At 34.6% G+C, this 20,107-nt stretch overlaps 1 protein-coding gene across 1 annotated transcript; it reads left to right on the top strand.

Moving 5' to 3' along the window:
- Positions 1–2,657: 2,657 nt before the first annotated feature.
- LOC133669037 (vacuolar protein sorting-associated protein 41 homolog) lies at positions 2,658–11,067 on the top strand. Its single transcript, XM_062089050.1, has 19 exons — positions 2,658–3,032; positions 3,108–3,380; positions 3,464–3,643; positions 3,771–4,031; positions 4,665–4,797; positions 4,887–4,977; positions 5,819–5,921; positions 6,658–6,761; positions 6,834–6,927; positions 7,026–7,181; positions 7,264–7,326; positions 7,477–7,542; positions 7,945–8,145; positions 8,765–8,842; positions 8,951–9,070; positions 9,159–9,239; positions 9,347–9,432; positions 10,216–10,297; positions 10,388–11,067. The coding sequence occupies exons 1-19, from the start codon at positions 2,757–2,759 to the stop codon at positions 10,796–10,798; spliced, it is 2,859 nt and encodes a 952-aa protein (XP_061945034.1). The 5' UTR covers positions 2,658–2,756; the 3' UTR covers positions 10,799–11,067.
- Positions 11,068–20,107: the final 9,040 nt, after the last annotated feature.

Genomic DNA, 20,107 nt, shown 5'->3' with positions numbered 1-20,107 from the left:
ATATATATATATATATATATATATATATCAAATTTTTAACAAACATAAAAAAACAAAAGATTTTAAATTTGGGTCATAAATTACCTTGTTTTGATAAACAATGAATTAATTGACAGCTTTATTTTAACCTTTTCGTATTGTTTTGTATTATTATATTTTTTAGTTAGGACTCTAGAGAAGGAAGACAAAGAAACGGTAAAGAAATGTAATTAAATTAAAAAAAATTATTTGTTTTCTTTTCTACTTATAAGGAGAGATAATTTTAAATTTAAAGATAGGTAGTAAAATAATAATTTATTATTAAAAAGTTCATTACTTGTTATATTTAAATACTAAAAAAAATTAAAATATTTTGTAAAGATGTTTTGCAGGAACCCAGACCCTATTGACCACTCCTTGATTCTGCCTCTGGTGGTAGTCATGATAGTGGTAGAGGGATAACACCAGGTTCAACCTCCTATCTATCTAGATTTCCATGATCTTAAGTTTTGGATGAAATGAAATTTCTTGGATTTGGCTAATATTTAGGGTTTTTTTAGTCTATTTATGATCAATTTATTTCAACCATAACTAGATAGGTTCTCTGGTTTATATATTTTTTTAATCACGCAAGTATTTAAAAATTATTTTGGCAAAATGATCCACGAATAGTAAAAGGTGTTAATCAATTTTAATACATATTTAGTATTACAGTAGTTGTTCTATTTTTTAAAATGCTTTTTATTTTAAAATATATTAAAATAATATTTTTTAATTTTTAATATCAATACATAAAATTATTTAAAAATACTTTTAAAAATATATAAAAACAAAAGCAACTTCACTTCTAAATATAATATGTTATACACTTAACTTAAAAATTTAAAATATATTCAAACATAAACTTATTACTATATGCAAATTACACAACTGATTTGGATGGCCTGACACGAGAATCTTGTTTGAATGATAGATTAAGGTCTTGTTATTTGGCATGATAGTTTATCCGTGTTTTTAAAAATTTAATTTTTAATTTTTAATTATTTTTTTAAATGATTTTGTATTATTTTAATTTGCTAATATCCAAAATAAATTTTAAAAAATATAAAATATTATTATTTTAATACATTTTCAAATAAAAATCTCATTAAAAAACAACCTATATACCTCCAACCCTAAAAACTTAATTAATATACAATATTAAAATAACTCAATCACGAATATAATTACATGTTCGAAAAATACCCATCATATGACAATAAATCAAGCCATTAACCCGAGGGTTAATAAAAAATAATTTATTCTAAAAGCGTATTAAACAAAGACCAATTTTAAAAAAAGGAAAACCCCAAATAGAAGGAACATTTTTATTCCAAACAGAAACGACCCTTGTCCGAGCTGAGTTGATAAAAAAGTAAAACAATAGACAGGTGGCATTCATAAGTCGTCATCACTTTTTTGTTGCCTTGTCAATTAATAATTAAACTAGAGTAAATTATAACCTAGTCTTTTTAGTTTTATTAAACTAACAATTTAGTCCTTCTAGTTTTAAAAGTAATTGATCAGTCATTTGACTATGTTTGACTTCAAGCTAGGATGTAGGAAAGGAAAACGGTGCCAAACTCTGTATTTCCAAAGCAAGTTTACGTGCATTTGTTTTTAAAATAGCCAGGTTATGGTTTTAAAAAAATATGGTTATGTTTGGTTAGTTAAATTTAAAAATTATGGTTGAGGTTTATGTACAATAAAAAATATGTATAAGATGTTTGGTTGTGGTTGCTTTTCAAAAGTGTTTTTTACTTGGAAATGCATCAAAATAATTTTTTTTATTTTTTAAAAATTATTTTTTATATCAACGAATTAAAATGATCTGAAAATAAAAAAAATAATTTGAAGTAAACAAAAAAAATAAAAAAATTTTAAATTTTAAAAAAAGTGATTTTGAAACGCAAAAATAAATAGAGTTTTACGAAACTCAGTTAAAAATACATGTACAAACTATTTTATAAAAACTACATTTTAAACTCAATTTTTTGATAAATCCCACGGTATAAAACATAATTTAGTGTATTATCAAATATCTAACTATATTTTTTATACCGCAAACACAAAAACTAAGACTAAACAAAAACACTAGAGGTACAAAGAGTCATATGTTTTCAAAAAATAATTTCTCATATTTAACGAGTTTTGCAAAATATAGTCAATATAAAATCACTTATAATCGGACCATAACAATCATCATGCTCCAACATTTACGAGGACTGCATCAATAAACTAATTAAAAAAATACTTTTTAGTAACTTTTTAAAATTTTATATCTAAATAAAAAAAACATAGCAAAATTTATATTTAAAGAACTCAAAACCAAAATATATTTATCATATAATTATAATTATTATTCCTCGTAATATCTAATATAATCTTGTGTTGATTTTTAATTTAAATTTGTTTGTATTTTTATTTAATATTTGAAAAAGATTAGATATTAAATACTTGATAACTTCCATCTACATATCATTTTATAGAAAATTATTTTCCAAATAAAGATTAATTAATCAAGGGATATATTAATTACTTGTTAAACTAAAGGGACTAATTATCTGTGTTTCAAGAGTTTAGTGACTATGTTAAATTCACCTCTCAACTCCAACTGTTATAACCAAAAAGATAAACAGCACCACCATCTTCGACACAACCCGAACACACAGATCTCTATCTCAATCATTGCTTCTTTCCTTTCTTTTCTCTTCAACACCAGCCCTAAAATCCTCCAAATGACTCCAATTACGTCGGAGAATGGCGTCGATGGCGACGACGAGCGAGAAGAAGAAGAGGAAGATGATGATGATGATGAAGAAGAAGAAGAAGAAGAGGAGGAGGAGGAGGAGGAGGAGGAGGAGGAACCAAGACTCAAGTACCAAAGAATGGGAGGTAGCATACCTTCTCTTTTATCCAATGATGCGGCATCGTGTATTGCTGTAGCCGAACGCATGATTGCTCTCGGCACTCTAGACGGCACCGTTCACATCCTCGATTTCCTCGGCAACCAGGTCAGACCTCACTACCGCCCTCTCTCCCTCGCTCTCTCTCGATTTTTCATTAATTCTCAAATTTTTGCGTTTCAGGTTAAGGAATTTGCGGCACATACAGCGGCGGTTAATGATCTTAGCTTTGATATAGAAGGAGAATATATAGGAAGTTGTTCAGACGATGGCACTGTTGTAATTAATAGTCTTTTCACCGACGAGAAGGTTTTGAAGTTTGAATATCATCGGCCGATGAAGGCAATTGCTTTAGACCCTGAATATTCTAGAAAAATGTCTAAAAGATTTGTTGCTGGTGGTTTAGCTGGTCAATTGTATTTTAACTCCAAGAAATGGCTAGGCTACCGTGACCAGGTATGTACTAGTATGGTTATGGTGTAGGTGCTTGAGGTCCCGGATTTTGTTATTGAATGCTGTGAATTATTTTGTTTGATTAGGTTTTGCACTCTGGGGAAGGTCCGATACATGCTGTGAAGTGGAGAACGAGTCTCATTGCGTGGGCTAATGATGCGGGTGTGAAAGTTTATGATGCTGCTAATGATCGAAGAATAACTTTTATTGAAAGACCGCGAGGGAGTCCGCGTCCGGAGCTTTTGCTCCCGCATTTAGTTTGGCAGGTTAGTTAAAGAGTTGATCCCATCATTTGATTGAATAGCTTGAACTGTCATTTTTGTCATTGTTATTAGATTTTTGAATGTTGCTGTCTTTGAAATCTATGGCTTTGTAACATTCCATCACGTTCAGGATGATACTCTCTTGGTTATTGGGTGGGGAATGTCTGTAAAAATAGCATCGATAAGAGCAAATCAGCAAAAGGGAGCTAACGGGACATATAGGGATGTTCCGGTGTCTAGCATGAACCAGGTGGATATTGTGGCTTCTTTTCAAACCAGCTATTATATTTCAGGAATTGCTCCATTTGGTGATTCTTTGGTTGTTCTAGCTTATATTCCTGTGGAAGAAGATGGAGAGAAGGAATTCAGTAGCACCATTTCATCAAGACTGGTATCTTCTCTTTCATACTATCCGGACTTTGTTGAAATATAAACTTTTGACCTGCCTCTTGCTACTTTTGAAGTTAATCTGATTTGAATTGAAAATGAATTTTTATATCTATTTATTATGAAATTAGGTGTTCACCTGTTCAGTGCCATGATAACAGGAAAAACATTTATTAGAGGAGTAAATTCAAAGTTAGTATTCTATCTGTTGAAAATGCTAGCAATAGCCCTTTTTTATGTCATAGAATTCTTTTCTTCCATGGGCTCAAGGGTTATGCTCTTTTGGATCCTTTCTTTTTTCTTCTGAAAAATATTTGTTTTCAGGAAGAGACTTATTGTGTTTTCTACAGATGTTTTATCACTTGAACAAGTTTTTTTCTTTTTTTTTTCTCTGAATTGATCTTGTTCTCCTCTGCTCCTAATGTTTGCTTTTCTGTGCCTGTCTCCATTTTCGTTACATTTCATTTATGTTTTCAGCATGCTTATGATTGGATGTTGATTAAAACATGGTTCTTTTCAATGTGATCGAGCTGCTTTCTGCCAATATTTTTATTTTTAAAAGATGAAAACATGCTTGCAAGTCTCTTTAGTGGAAATAAATAGATACTTTATTTGCTGAATTATCTTTTTTAAGCAGGGCAATGCACAGAGACCAGAAGTACGAGTAGTTACATGGAATAATGATGAACTTGCAACAGATGCCCTACCTGTACATGGTTTTGAGCATTACAAGGCGAAAGACTATTCCCTTGCGCATGCTCCTTTCTCAGGTTAACATGTTGGATTATTTGAAATTCATGGTCTTTTGGACTTGAGAACTACATTTAAATAGCTTGATACTTTTTCCATGTGAATACAGGTAGCAGCTATGCTGGTGGTCAGTGGGCTGCTGGTGATGAACCATTATACTATGTCGTTTCCCCGAAGGATGTGGTGATTGCAAAGCCTAGGTTATTATTGATTCTTACTTGTATTTTAGCTTTTAAATAGAGTCGTTTTATTTCTTTGCTTGCATTATGAACTCCCCGATATTGGTGGTTCGGATGGTGTTCTGAATTAATTTTAGAACACCTTCTAGTTTGAAGCTTGAAACAATTTTTTTTTTTAAAAGGGCTGCTTGAAGAATAATTCTCTTCTCTAATGTATCAACACTGTTTTAAGTGCCTACTTCGTTCATTTAACACTGCAAACTCAGTCACCCCTCCAAGTTGACACCTTATGACATGAGAACTTAAAAAGCACGAACTTATCATGGACATTATGTATTAAGCATCTGAGTTTGCATGTATCAAAACAATTAAAGTTTTACAACCCTCCCCTGTTCACCAGCCTGGGCATGCACTTGTTTATGTATTCTCTATTGGTTTTCCAGAGAAATTAAGGCTGGTGAACTTATCATGGACATTATGTATTAAGCATCTGAGTTTGCATGTATCAAAACAATTAAAGTTTTACATCTCTCCCCTGTTCACCAGCCTGGGCATGCACTTGTTTATGTATTCTCTATTGGTTTTCCAGAGAAATTAATGTAGTGGGCATGCGTTTGTTTATGTATTCTCCATTGGTTTTCCAGAGAAATTAATGTAGTGGGCATGCGTTTGTTTAAGCATCTGAGTTTGCATGTATCAAAACAATTAAAGTTTTACATCTCTCCCCTGTTCACCAGCCTGGGCATGCACTTGTTTATGTATTCTCTATTGGTTTTCCAGAGAAATTAATGTAGTGGGCATGCGTTTGTTTATGTATTCTCCATTGGTTTTCCAGAGAAATTAATTTATTTATCTCTGTTAGGGATGCTGAAGATCATATTGCGTGGCTTCTAGAACATGGTTGGCATGAAAAAGCGTTGGCAGCAGTTGAAGCAGGCCAGGGTAGGAGTGAACTCGTTGATGAGGTATTTTGGCTTGTTTATCTGGTATACAGCTTTAAAAGATGCAGAGGTGTGCCATGTCTCGCACAACAACTGCAACATTGAACTTCTGTTATACTTAAATAATGACAATGTTCTGTCTGAACTTGATTGTTGAGGAACATGTTTGTGCTACAGTAAAGAAGCTAAATTTTTTCCAGGTTCTTTTTCGTTAAGTATTCCTTTATGAATTACTAATTTCTGGATATAATTTGGTGTTTCTTTTTAAAAATACTGCTCCCCCTCCTCCTTTTTTCTCCCTTGTCAGCGTACAAATGATCAAAAGAGTTTTGTTTCAGTTATCTTTATGGTTATAGATCTGGTGTTTTTTTTTTCTTCTGCATATGCTTGTAAGTTTCAATAGTGACATGTTATATGTTACACCAAAGCATTCAGTTTATGTAAGTGCATGGTTTTCAAGATTTTAAAGATCATTCAAAATTGATTAGTAAATGGTTCTTGTGGATAATGGTTTCTTCAGTTTGTGTAGTGCATGTAGTATATAAAGACTTAAGCATTGTTGTGCTCCTGTCTTACTCATCCAATTCTTTTCCTCAATGTGTTATTTCAATTTATGGCTATGAAGTTTCATGCTGCAGTTACATGTAATGATCATTTTCCATTTTAGCAAAAAAGAAAAAGTATGCTTAAGTGGTCCTCCTTTGAGATCCATGTTATTTTAAATTAAGTAACGGCTTAACTTTTTATGCTATAACCACAGGTGGGATCCAGATATCTTGATCATTTGATCGTGGAAAGGAAATATGCTGAAGCTGCATCTTTGTGTTCCAAATTGCTGCGAGGGTCTGCTCCAGCATGGGAAAGGTAAGAAAAGCAACTATTTTGATATCTTCTCTGCATTCCTTGTTAATACTGACCAGATGCTTTCTTTTGCAGATGGGTTTTCCATTTTGCTCATTTGCGTCAGCTTCCTGTGTTGGTCCCTTACATGCCAACAGAAAACCCTAGACTTCGTGATACTGCTTATGAGGTTAGCGGATTGAAAATGTCTTCATGCAGTTTTCCTTTCATAACTTTTCTATTGTAGTGGCTCATGATCAAGGCATCTTGTTTGTTTTTGATTCACAGGTTGCTCTTGTAGCTCTGGCAACAAATCCATCTTTTCATAAAGATCTCTTGTCAACTGTTAAATCTTGGCCACCTTTGATTTATTCTGCATTGCCTGTTATATCTGCTATAGAACCTCAGCTAAATACTTCTTCTATGACGGATGCACTCAAGGAGGTTAGTCAAAGAACTGGTGTGTGCTGTTTGATTTCTGAAATTGATGGCACATATCACTAATCGGAACTCCTTTCTATATCAGGCACTAGCAGAGTTATATGTAATTGATGGGCAATATGAGAAAGCCTTTTCACTTTTTGCTGATGTGAGTATTTTCTGGTACACCATGTTCAAGTGAATCTGCACACAAAGACAAGCACTGTTTGTTTAAAATGATTCAGGAAACAAGTTGCTGTATTAATTTTATTTGACATATCTTTCTTATTTGTTTTTGTTGTTGGCTTTTACCTTTCAGCTCATGAAGCCAGATATATTTGATTTCATTGAAAAGCACAGCTTACATGATACCATACGTGAAAAGGTATGACTGCAGGATAAGGTGAAATAGTTGTATGTTAGTTGCCTTTTTGTGGTTTTCTTTCTCTTTTGCCATTGTTACTTAAGATCAGATTTGTATCTCCATTTGAAATGTTAAGTTTCAACCGAAATTTAGTCTTTGAAAACAACATTTTAGATATTTGCTATTTTCCAGTAGTTCTGCTGACATTTAGACACTCTCACGAATATGTATTGCAAGTAAATTGACCTCAAAGGATCCCCAGTATTGATATTTGGAATCTGAAATTTCATGCTTTGTCCATGTTATTGCAAAATATAGATGGTTTTTCTTTTTGCTTCAAGGTTCTGTACTATTTAGGCAGTTCCATTTCATCATATGATTGGCCCACTCTTAATACTGTTGCTTGTGCTTGTTCAATTACAGGTTGTCCAACTGATGTTGCTTGATTGCAAACGCACAGTTCCTCTATTGATCCAGAACAAAGACTTAATTTCTCCACCTGAAGTTGTCTCGCAACTGTTGACTGCCAGCAATAAGTGTGATTCAAGATATTTCCTACACTTGTATCTTCATGCATTATTTGAAGCAAATCCACATGCAGGAAAGGATTTTCATGATATGCAAGTATGGAGAAGGCTGACTACATATTTTTTTTTCTCTGTTTCTTTTTCTATCTACAATTTGTTAAATTCATGGGCAGTTCCTTCTGTAAAGGTTTTGGTTTCCTTTGCTAGTAGTAGTAGATAAGGACATAATAACACTGTGACCTGGAGTGTCAAAATTGAAGTGACATGAACACAGATTTACTTTTACTCTCATTAAAGTGGTTTTTACATCCTAACATTCCAAGAAAATGTGTTTTGGATGCCATGGATGCATGTACGCTGCACACACCCATTTTCACAATATCATTGCTGTCTTAGCTGTTTTGTCAGCTAATTTGAATTTACCTGCCATCATGATCAAGTCACTCATCTAAAAGGAGCCACTTGTTATGCCTTTTGTTTCGAAGCTTCAGTTTAGTAAAGGTTATATTTTATTCTTTCTACTATAAGATCCATTTTTAACTGCTGAGAGGAACCATAACCGGGGTTTCTCCCCAATGATCCATCCTGTTCACCTTGTTGACAATTATTTTGGTCGCAAGCTGCTCAATAGCTCATGTCTGGTTTTTGCCTGTGTGCATATCTCTGCAGTCTTCAATATATAATGATTGCTGTGAGCTTTATTTTCATTGAGACAGGTAGAGCTTTATGCAGATTATGATCTGAAAATGCTACTACCTTTTCTCCGGAGCAGCCAACATTACACCCTTGAGAAGGTTTGAACAGTCAATAAATGGTCAATTATGACGTTTCAAGTCAATGTATGTCAACTCTTCCTTCAGTAATTCACTAATGAATTGATCGGTTGAACTCTTACATCTCAGGCATATGACATTTGTGTCAAAAGAGATCTTTTAAGAGAGCAAGTCTTCATACTCGGAAGAATGGGAAACTCAAAAAAGGCGCTAGCTATCATCATAAATAAATTAGGGGACATTGAAGAGGTATTTATCATATTTGGTTGAAACCATCGGATTTATTTTTATGTTGGGAGTATTGGCAGAAATAAGAAAAGTTTTATTGTGGGTGCAGGCTGTAGAATTTGTAACCATGCAGCACGATGATGAGCTATGGGAAGAATTAATTAAGCAATGTCTTCACAAACCTGAAATGGTACATTTTGGACTCGTTCTACTGATTGCTGTTCTTCTTCAAACATCCTGTGATTCAACATATCCATATGTTCATTGAGTTTCCTTCTCTTTTCTGCAACATGGCAGGTGGGGGTATTGTTGGAGCACACTGTTGGCAATCTTGATCCTTTATACATTGTAAATATGGTGCCCAATGGCTTGGAAATACCCCGGTTAGTATGTCTGATTACTTGTTTTGTTTAATTCCTTATTAATCCTCCCCTGTTCTTAAATGAAGGTTTTGCAATCTAGTTGTTTTGAAAAACACAATGACAACATTTAATAATCCAAGTTATTTGAAAGTAATTTATCCATGGCTTAGAATCCATGAGATTAGTTTGCAAATAACCTTGTTAGGAAGAAATAAGAAGGGGTATAATTGAAGTCCGAATTTTGTTTGTCTGAAGTTGGTCACCAAAAACATATTTTACAGTCTGTGGGATACATGGCTAAACTTCCAACATGTTATTACTGTGTCTCCTAGTGAAAACCGATTCCAATAGACCTTCCTAATAAAATCCAATGTGAAACAGCCCACCCAAGATTGCCAGTTCTCTTAAGTAGAATTTAAGGAACCACAGTCCTAATCAAATTAGAATACTATCTATTCTCCTTTTTTGGTTGCAAAATTCGTTATAATTTAATCAGTGTTACATATGAAGTAGCCTAGATACATTCTAGACTGCAATGTTTTTTTTTATTTAGCATTAACCACCAAGCTCTGAGTGACTACCAATAAGTAAGCTGTATTTTTGCCCATCATGTTTGATGATATACTACTTCCTAGCTTCCTTATAGTCTGTCCTGGTATGGAGATGCTACTTTTTCTGTAAATGCTAATTAGATTATGCTTCAAGATGACATTTTCCCAGAGTTGCAGAAAAGTTGCAAATGTAACTTATGAATTGGTTATTGTTCGTTGTGTAATTTCTTATCTTTATACAATGTTATTTCAGGCTTAGGGATCGACTAGTAAAAATTATCACCGATTACAGAACTGAAACATCTCTGAGACATGGGTGCAATGATATTCTTAAGGTATCATGCTTCATGTGCCCTTTCTTTTCATCTAAATAGAGACAATATTTGCTAGTTGTTAACATTCTGATGCTGTTTTGAGACACACAGGCTGATTGTGTAAATCTTTTGGTCAAATACTACAAAGAAGCGAGAAGGGCAATTTGCTTAAGCAACGAAGAAGATGCTCGAGCAAAAAGGGATGGCAGTAGGGATTCACAAGCAGCTGGGAGAACAGCAAGTGCAAGAACCATGGAGGTTAAGTCAAAAACCAGGGGAGAAACAAGATGTTGCATGTGTTTTGATCCCTTCTCTATACGAGATGTATCAGTCGTCGCATTCTTTTGCTGTCATGCTTATCACATGTCTTGTCTTATGGATTCTATGCACACTGTTAGCAGCAGAAAAGGGAGTGGAGCCACTTCTGGGATATCGGAATACGATAGCAATGACGAGGATGAGGAAACCGTTTCTGGTGTTCCTCGGCTGAGATGTATCTTATGTACTACTGCTGCTAGTTGAGATAGTGATTTTTCCTTTTCTCAATATATTTTTTTTTCTCTGGGTGGGTGGTGGGGGGCTGGGGTGTTTTGATGATATTGTGCGAGTCTTAGCTTTCTTTTTCGAGGCGGTTGTTTCTTGTTTTATTTTCTCTTGTTCATTCATTTATCATATATTGTGGCTGTTCATCAATTTTTCATTTTCGGCTGAGCTTCGTTTGTCAACATATGTATCATACGGATCACAATTATATCAGAAAAGGTTAAATTATTTTTTGGCCGTTTTGTGGAGATTTGCTTCTTCCTTTTCCAAGTACATTATTATTATTATTATTATTATTATTAAACTTACATACAAAAATGAAATCGGATAAATTCATTTCTTTAAAATTATTGTAATCCGTGAATTGTTGATGAAAGATTCTGTTGGGGGTGGCAGGGAAAATTATGCCATTAATGCTAATTTTTTTTTTAAATATAGAACCTTTTTTAAACTGTTTGATCATATGAATTAAAGAGTGAGATTTATTATTAACTCTACTAATATATTTTTGTTTTTTTTCCATATTTTATTGATATTTAATACTACTCTTTTTTATAGAACTAGTAAAGGCCTGTTTTACTCTCTTTCTCTCTTATTTTAGACAGATCTTGTTGGTGTGATAGCCATCACAAAAAATAAAAATAAAAATATCAATTAACAAATTTTTCTCAAAACCCTAACCTGATAAGGTGTGATTGACGTTTTTTTTTTTTTAATTTTTTTTGGGATGAATCATTGCACGATATTACTTCTACTGCAGGTTTTAAAAGAAGAGAGAGAGAGAAAAAGAAGAGGAATTCTATCCTTGACCTTGGTTAGAATTAGAATTCTGATTTGAGTAGTTCTTATTTTAATCTTCATTTTGGGAATTTCTTGTTAAACAGATGATTGGTGTATATTAACTTTGGGTGCTTTTGAAGAATGGCTGTTTTAGCCGGCTGCCTTGTAACACAATCTCCTACCTGTTTCAACATCGCTATTATGGAGAATTATTTTCATTTGGATCTGAAGATCAAGCATTCCAAAATGCTTGTGCCCTGGGATATCTGAGTTCGGAACAAGCTTCGGCAGATTATGCACAGTTGATCACAAATATCAAGAAGAACCCGTCGGCAGAAAACTGCCCATTTATTGTGGTTGGAGAATCTTATGGTGGGAGGACGTAAAACTTCAAGGTTAACATTAAAACAATGTTGAATTCTTACTAACCTTTTCCTGATAATTTTTTTGGTGCTTGCCTCGTGGTTTCGTCTAAAATATCCTCATGTTACCATCGGTGCTCTGGCATCGTCGGCTCCACAGATGCATACCATGTTGTGGTGACCAGAGATTTTCAGGTAAGAAATTGCTTAGAGTTTAATATTTTTTTATGGTCTGATCACTTGAAGAACGTACTTTAATGCTGCCCTGGTGGTGCAGGAAACTAGTGAGAGTTGTTACAATACTATAAGAAATTCTTGGTCAGAAATTAATAGAATTGCCTCTGAAACCAATGGTCTTATTTCCCTTGGCAACATCTTCAGTTCTTGCAAGTAATTCACTATAACAGCTTCTTTATTCTTTCAAACTTCAATTTCCCAGCTTTACATGTCCAATGCATAACAAATTGTTTTTGTTTCTGGTCTCTTTCGATGATTAAGCCCTTTGAACTCATTGCAAGAGCTTAAGGACTACCTAGAATTGATGTTTATGATCTCAGCTCAATTCGACAATCCTCCAGATTTTTTTTTCGAAAATATGTGCAATGCCATTGATGGAGCCCCTGAAGGAACCAGTATTCTTGTCAGAACTGCTGCTGGTCTCAATGCCAGTATTTTTGGAAATCAGTCATGTCATGATGTATATCAATTTAAAAAAGGGAAACTAGCATGGCCATGGCAGGTATTCTTAAAGCATAGTGTTCTCTTATGTAAATGGATTCTTCATCACCATGTTCAAGTTTATTAACCATTCAATTTCGATGTCTTCTCTAAAATGCATTAGCTTTTAAGTTACAATAATGTCTTATCTTGGAGGATAATTTCTTGTCGTGAATATGGCCAGTATGTCTTTCAGACACGTACAGAGATTGTAATACCAATGGGGACTGGTGGTAATGATACAATGTTTCAAGCATCTCCTTTTAATCTCACTGAATAAACGGAAACATGCATAGAAGTTTTTGGTGGCCATGTAACTTCCCCTTAATATTTGTTCTTTCTGTCTTTTCTTTTTGGATAAACTCTTTGTTCCTTCTTCCTGTCATTCAGAGAAGAACTATGGCTGATTCAAGATATGCAACCTATTTGGTTTGTTATATTTACTTTTTCGAAGAGAAAGCTTATGTTCTATTATGCAGGACAAAAATCTGCACTCAGAAATTTTGCAAGCAACATCATCTTCTCCAATGGACTTCGGGATCCATACGTTGCTGGAGGTTAAAGATCATGATTTCCGGATCTCTTTTACTGATGTTAATTTCCTCCTATGAACATTTTATTTTTCTACTTCATTAATTTGTAGCAAATTGTCAACATTTGCAAATTGTCAACATTTTTCTCAACCACTATCAACCACCACTACAAGATTTCACAGTTTTACCGAAGGATCAATTCCGTCGGTGTGTGATTAGAAGTTTGTCGGTGATTTTTTTACTGACGTCATCACCGACGGATTACGTCCGTTGGCTTTACCTTTGTCAATGATTCCCCCTTCCGTCGCTATATCAGTCGAAACAACAAAAAAACCATTTGCCGATGGTTTTACAGAAGGAATTTGCGCGCAAAAAAAAAAAGATTCCCACTTGAAATATACCGACGGATTTTTATTCCGTCGGTGATATTGTAATTTACCGACGGACACTATCCGTTGGGAACTACGTCGGTGAGTGTATGAAATACCGACCGAATCTGTCCGTCTGTAAATTCATCGATACTGGTGGAAGCTACTGTTAAATGCCGACGGATTAATTCCGTCGGTAAGTCTGTCGGTGAGTGTTTAAAATACCAACCAAATTCATCCGTCGGGAAAATCCTTGGTAATTGTTTTTTACTTAATTTGTTTTTAAAAAATTATTTAGGATATATAATATAAAACTATATAAATTAATTGTAATACAAACCAATTATGCAAATAAAATTTATATTAAACATAAAAAAAACAAAGTTAAATAATATTAATTACAAACTGAATATGTTTCAAGAAAAACATTAAATGAAGTTTTAAAGGTAAATAATGTTGATTACAAATTAATATAAAGATGGAGCTAGAGGAGGAGGAGGAGATCCTGGAGGAGGCTAGTGGTTATACGACCAAAAAAGATGAGGCACACATGTTCCACTATTTGCCATGTTCATAATCATTTCGCGAAGCTGTTCATAAGCCGCTTTTTGTTGTTCATGAGCCGCTTCATACTCCGCTTTTTGTTGTGCTTGAGACGCTTTGAGTTGTTCAGACTCCGCTCTTTGTTCCGCTCTTTGTTGTGCATAAGACGCTTTGAGTTGTGCGTACTCCGCTTTTAGGTTATCGTATTTCTCGGTGAGATGAGCCGTGTGTTGCTGCAAGGCCACAAACTCCTTAGATTGGGAGCTCAATATTGATTGGGAGCTCTCAACGGTTGAAACACTACGGGTCGACCGCAAGTTGTCGGTCGTAGTATTGGAGAGCCCGTAAACCCGATTTTTATCAGGTCCACCTGACGAGCCAACCTCCATCCACAAATCCGGATTGAATTCCGGATGCGTCAAAGTATTGTCCCCGTATCTCTCACTCAACCGATTATTATAGGTCTCCTGAAAATAAAATAAAAAAGTAATCATCATATTCAATACAATAAACATAATAACTTACATAATAACTTACAAAATAAAATGGTTGAACAAACATACCATGAAATGCTGAGCAAGGTTATCAACGAACTGTTGCGCCCCCTTCTGGTGGTCTTGACTCCGCACGTGCGTCTCCACAAACAGCTCCATCGGGCTCGGCTCACGTCCAAGAGACGCAGCTTATAATGGAAAAAGATATATTAACAACAACTGAATTTAATGATATATTTCATTTAAATTAATCTTACCATCCGTTTCACATGTGCAGCAAACGAAACGGAGCCGCCAGTGTGCATTGTCACCCCGCCATGAATTGGCCGATTCCGGTTGCCAGCACCGGACTGTGAGCATCGTGTGAACCGCTCAGACATCACGTGCTCAAGATAGTGCGGCCATATATCTTCCGGGATGTATATCGGTTTGAAATCCCTCCAAACCGCAACATCGTTCCAGCCTTGGAAACCCCTATTGTGCTCAGACATCAGCGGTTTTTTTTGCTTTTTTTTGTGCTTCATACCAAAAATCACGCAACCTACTTCACGCAACCAAAAATTACATTTTGAAACATAAATTTTTGTCTGAAAAAAATCATGTATTGTTTTCAATCTTACCTAGTTGCCGCGTGATTTTCCCACACCCTCCTCACAACAGTGTTATGCTCACTGTCCCAGCAGAATTTGTGCTGTGTATAAATAAACAAGTTTAAATAAAAACAATAATTTATTTACAATTATATTAATAATTTATTAGAAATAAGCTGAAAATTATAAATTAACACCAACATGAAATCTGCCAAACCATGCATTGATTTGAGGCATCCATTCAGGATGCTTGGATATCTGACTCCATTGAAATAATGGAATCTCCATCGATGATTTAAACACCGATGATATTACTTGGGCGGCTTCAATGTTTGTGAACCTGAAAATAAATGAAATAAATTCAATAGTGATTACTTCATAAATTATGTTGTAATTTAAAAAAAAAAACTAAAACCGTAACAAACTTACATTGAAAGGTCGTCCTTTCACTGTGCCTCGTACTTGCGGGTAAATTGATTCCGCTGCAAAGGCACGCCGCCTCTGCGTTGTCAAGTACCGTTGGAAGAGGTAGCATCGGTTGATGGCGCAAGTGGTGTAGGTGCCTCTTCTTGAGCGGCACCTAAGGAAATATCATCCTCGCTGCTAGACGAACTAGCTGCGACCGCACTTGAGCGACTAGCTCTGGTTTTCGTTCTACGCATCTACACAATTTGATACAAATAATTATATAATTAAATTCAAATGTAAAAAAAAAATTCGACAGCACCTCCCCTATACCGGATACTACCCAAATCCACAAACCTGCACATATTAACAATAGCCACAACCAATTTACCCAATCTATACTACTTATTCCAACATATTCAATTACTAATCCTAAGGTAAATTCAACATTAAGAATTACAATTCAAGTAATTATTCAATAATTATGCCAATACAACAAAACAATAAATTAAAAAAAAACTCTAGAATAACAATGAAAATAAATGGTAACAATGAAAATAAATGGAAAAAATTAAACACAAAGCATGCAATAATAGAGTAAAACTAATAATTATTCCAACATATTCAATTACTAATTCTAAGGTAAATTCAACATTAAGAATTACAATTCAACAAATTATTCAATAATTATGCCAATACAACAAAACAATAAATTAAAAAAAACTCTAGAATAACAATCAAAATAAATGGAAAAAATTAAACACAAATCATGCAATAATAAAGTAAAATTAATAATTATTCCAACATATTCAATTACTAATTCTATGGTAAATTCAACATTAACAATAAATATTCAACAAATTAACTAATAATAATTATGCCAATACAACAATAAAAAATATTCAATAAATTAAAAAAAAACTATTGACTTTAGCAATGAATTATGCAAAAAAAAACTATAGACTTTATCTACATTACAAAACATACACCAAAACAAAAAAAATAACCAAAAAAATAGCAAAAAAAAAACCATTAAAGTAAAATGAAATAGAGAAAACACTAACCTTTTAAACTGATGAAGATGATGAAGAAAACTTGCTAGAGATTGGAGGTGAAAGCTTTGAAGAATGGAGAGGAAAAAAATCAAAATCTTAAGGTGAGAAACGAAAGAGAAGAAAAAAATGAATTGAATGGGCGGTCACTTGAACTTATATGGCAGTTTTACCGACGGATTCACCGACGGATATAAAATTAATTATTATTTTAATTTATTCCGTCAGTGAAGTGTCAAATATCCGTCGGTAAATTTTGAATTTCGCACCAAAATTTTTAATGACCCTCCATATTTTTCGTGGTCCGTCGGTAATTCCATCGGCAAGATAACACGGTCAGAGGTGCATTTAATGCACAACCCTTTGAAATTCATGCAGTCCGTCAGAAATTTTGTCGGTAAAATTGACTCGCCGACAACTTACTGACAGATATAAATTCGTCGGTGTAGCCGTCGGTGATGTGGTGGCATTTCAAGTAATTATGTTTGAACTCTCTGTGAAATGTCGACGGACTGAAGGCCGTCGGTGATGTGGTGGCATTTCAAGTAATTATTTTCGAACTCTCTGTGAAATGCCGACAGACTTAAGTCCGTCGGTGTTGCCGTCGGTGATGTGGTGGCATTTCAAGTAATTATTTCGTGTTACAAAATATATCATCCATGATCAATAATTATTTCAAGTAATTATTTCGTAATTGTGGTATTTCAACTAATTATTTCAAGTAATAAATATTTTGTGTTTCAAAATATATCATCCATAATCTAAATTACATGAAAAAAAGGGTTTTACATAGGGCTTCATTTTGGTAGTTAGTCAGAATTTTCTTCTTCTTCGTCATCAATTGAATTGTCATCACCTTCATCGCAATCTTCAATATGAATATCATCTTCTTCATCGATATTTGCTTGTTCGCTAAAGCTCAAAACAAAATTCAACTCTTCTGCGTCAACATCAACAAGACTATCATCGAAAACATGAAAATTTGAATTTTCTTCCAATTCAATCGAAGGAGCAACTCGATATGGTTCAACCACCTCACTAACTTGAAAGACTTCATCTCGCACACTTGTATCTTCGTTCTCATCCTGAACAACCTCGACACGACCCCGGGGTTTTGTTTTTAAAACGGACAACCAATCCACTCTTGATCGATCCTTTCTAAATGAAGGGGTGTATGTGTAATAAACTTGTTGATATTGCTTTGTGAAAACAAAGACATCGTTTATGTTGCGAAGTTTAGCTTTTGAGTTGATTTCGACCAGACCATAGTGCAGATAAACTCTGATTCCTCTGTCAGTCGTGTCATACCAATAGCATTTGAATAAAAACACTATATTCTGCTTGTTATGATATTGCAGTTCAACGACCTCTTCTAATCTACCATAGTCGTCAACTTCTAACTCACTACTAGTGGATCCCTTAACACAAACACCGTTGTTGTATGTCTTTCTTCCTTGCCCGTATTCTTCAGTATGGAAAACATATCCATTGAAAAAATACCCATTGTAGCACTTACATTTTCTTTCAGGCCCCAGGCTTAGTGAAGACAATGGCTTAGGTGCACTCCTTCCCATTTGATAAACCTTGTATGTAATGTACATCAATAAACAGTAAATGAACGAGAATCTCGTAATGACATGTATACGTACAGTAATTTTGCAAGTTAGAATGAGTTTGTGATAGTGCTAACATATGTTCTGAATCACGTGGCAAACTGCTCATCTTGTAATTGAAAGATCTGGGATTCGGTCAGCTGTGAGTTATTAGAGAGCAAATATTGACGATGTTGCCTGCAAGTGATAATGAGTGTATGATATTACAATATATAATTAATAGTATATTACTAATACAGTTTAATTAGTATAAACTTACTGAATAAAAGGTCTCAGCTCATCACAGTTAAATAGAACATAATTGTGTGCTTGTTTGAACTCTATTTCCGACAAATATCTTCCTCTTATGGCATTTTTAGGTGTGGGTCGTCTAGTATTGGAGAATATTGACAAGTTTCCACTGGAAGGCATTTCACCGCCATCATCATGCCGTGAAACGCGATTCATTCTCGTTCTTAGATGAGGTTCAAAATAGTACGAGATAAATGTTGAGATCTCCTCAACAATATAGAACTCACATATCGAAGCCTCAACATGCACCTTGTTCTTAACTTTTTTCTTGAGATTAAACAAGTACCTGCATTGAAATATTAATCAAGTATTTTCAATTAAGAAAAACATATAAAATACTTTTATATGTGAATTACATTGCAACTGTAATATCTAACCGTTCGAATGGGTGTATCCATCTATATTAGACCGGTCCTCTAGCTTTTGCCTCCAACGGTAGATGTATAGGGAGATGCTCCATTGAGTCAAAAAATGATGGAGGGAATATCATCTCAAGTTTGCATAGTATCTCGATGATATTCGTTTGAAGCCTCTCAATGTGATCAACATTCAACTTGCTGGAGCATATATCTCTGAAGAAATGACTGATCTCCGTGAGTGCATCCTATATTCCCTTTGGCAACAAATCACGAAAAGCTAATGGGATGAGTGTTTGCATAAACACGTGGCAGTCATGACTCTTCATTCCATACAATCTGCAGTCCTCTATATTAACCAGCCTTGATACGTTCGATGCATGTCCATCCGGAAAACGCAGACTCTTAAGCCATTTGTAGACTAGCAGTTGTGTGTTTTTCTCTAACACGAAGCTTGCTCTTGGTTTTGCGACCCGTGACTCATCATAAACCAACTCCATATTTTTATGGTTACAATATAAAACTATATCTAATCTAGCCTTGATGTTGTCCTTCGTCTTCCCCTTCACATCCATGACGGTGTTGAAAATGTTCTCAAACATGTTCTTTTCGATGTGCATGACATCAAGGTTATGACGGAGCAGATTGGTCTTCCAATAAGGAAGCTCAAAAAAGATACTTCGCTTTACCCAATTATGGGTCAAACCAAAACCAGGAAACTTTTGCTTACCTGATTGAAGGCCAAACACAATATCACCGTACTCTGAGACAACATCATGCAATTCTTCACCAGAAAGACGCGGGGATGCAACATCCTTTTCAAATCTGCCAACAAAGAAATCTTTTCTATTCTTTCTGTACCTGTGATGAAGTGGCAAGAAGCGACGGTGACAGTAAAAAAAAGAAGCTTTACCTCCATTTGCTAGCGTGAATGCCTTGTTGTTTTCCATGCAGTATGGACATGCGAGTTTCCCATACGTGCTCCAACCAGAAAGCATTCCATAAGTTGGAAAATCATTGATAGTCCACATTAATGCCGCCCTTATAAGGAAATTTTGTTTCCTCGATATATCATAAGTCAGAGCTCCGGAGGATCACAACTGCGCCAACTCATCAATCAACAGGCTTCTTGGACCGGGTATGACAATAGATAAAAACATAAACTCCGGCCTTATACACATTCC

Source organism: Populus nigra, chromosome 1 (genome assembly GCF_951802175.1).
Source record: "Populus nigra chromosome 1, ddPopNigr1.1, whole genome shotgun sequence".
Lineage (NCBI taxonomy): Eukaryota > Viridiplantae > Streptophyta > Magnoliopsida > Malpighiales > Salicaceae > Populus > Populus nigra.
This window is presented reverse-complemented; position numbering and strand designations above follow the sequence as displayed.

Coding starts and splice junctions, on each gene's coding strand:
- LOC133669037 (XM_062089050.1), top strand. CDS start 2,757: ATGACTCCAATTACGTCGGAGAATGGCGTCGATGGCGACGACGAGCGA. Junction 4,798..4,886: donor TGCGCATGCTCCTTTCTCAG/GTTAACATGTTG, acceptor ATGTGAATACAG/GTAGCAGCTATGCTGGTGGT. Junction 10,298..10,387: donor GGTGCAATGATATTCTTAAG/GTATCATGCTTC, acceptor TGAGACACACAG/GCTGATTGTGTAAATCTTTT.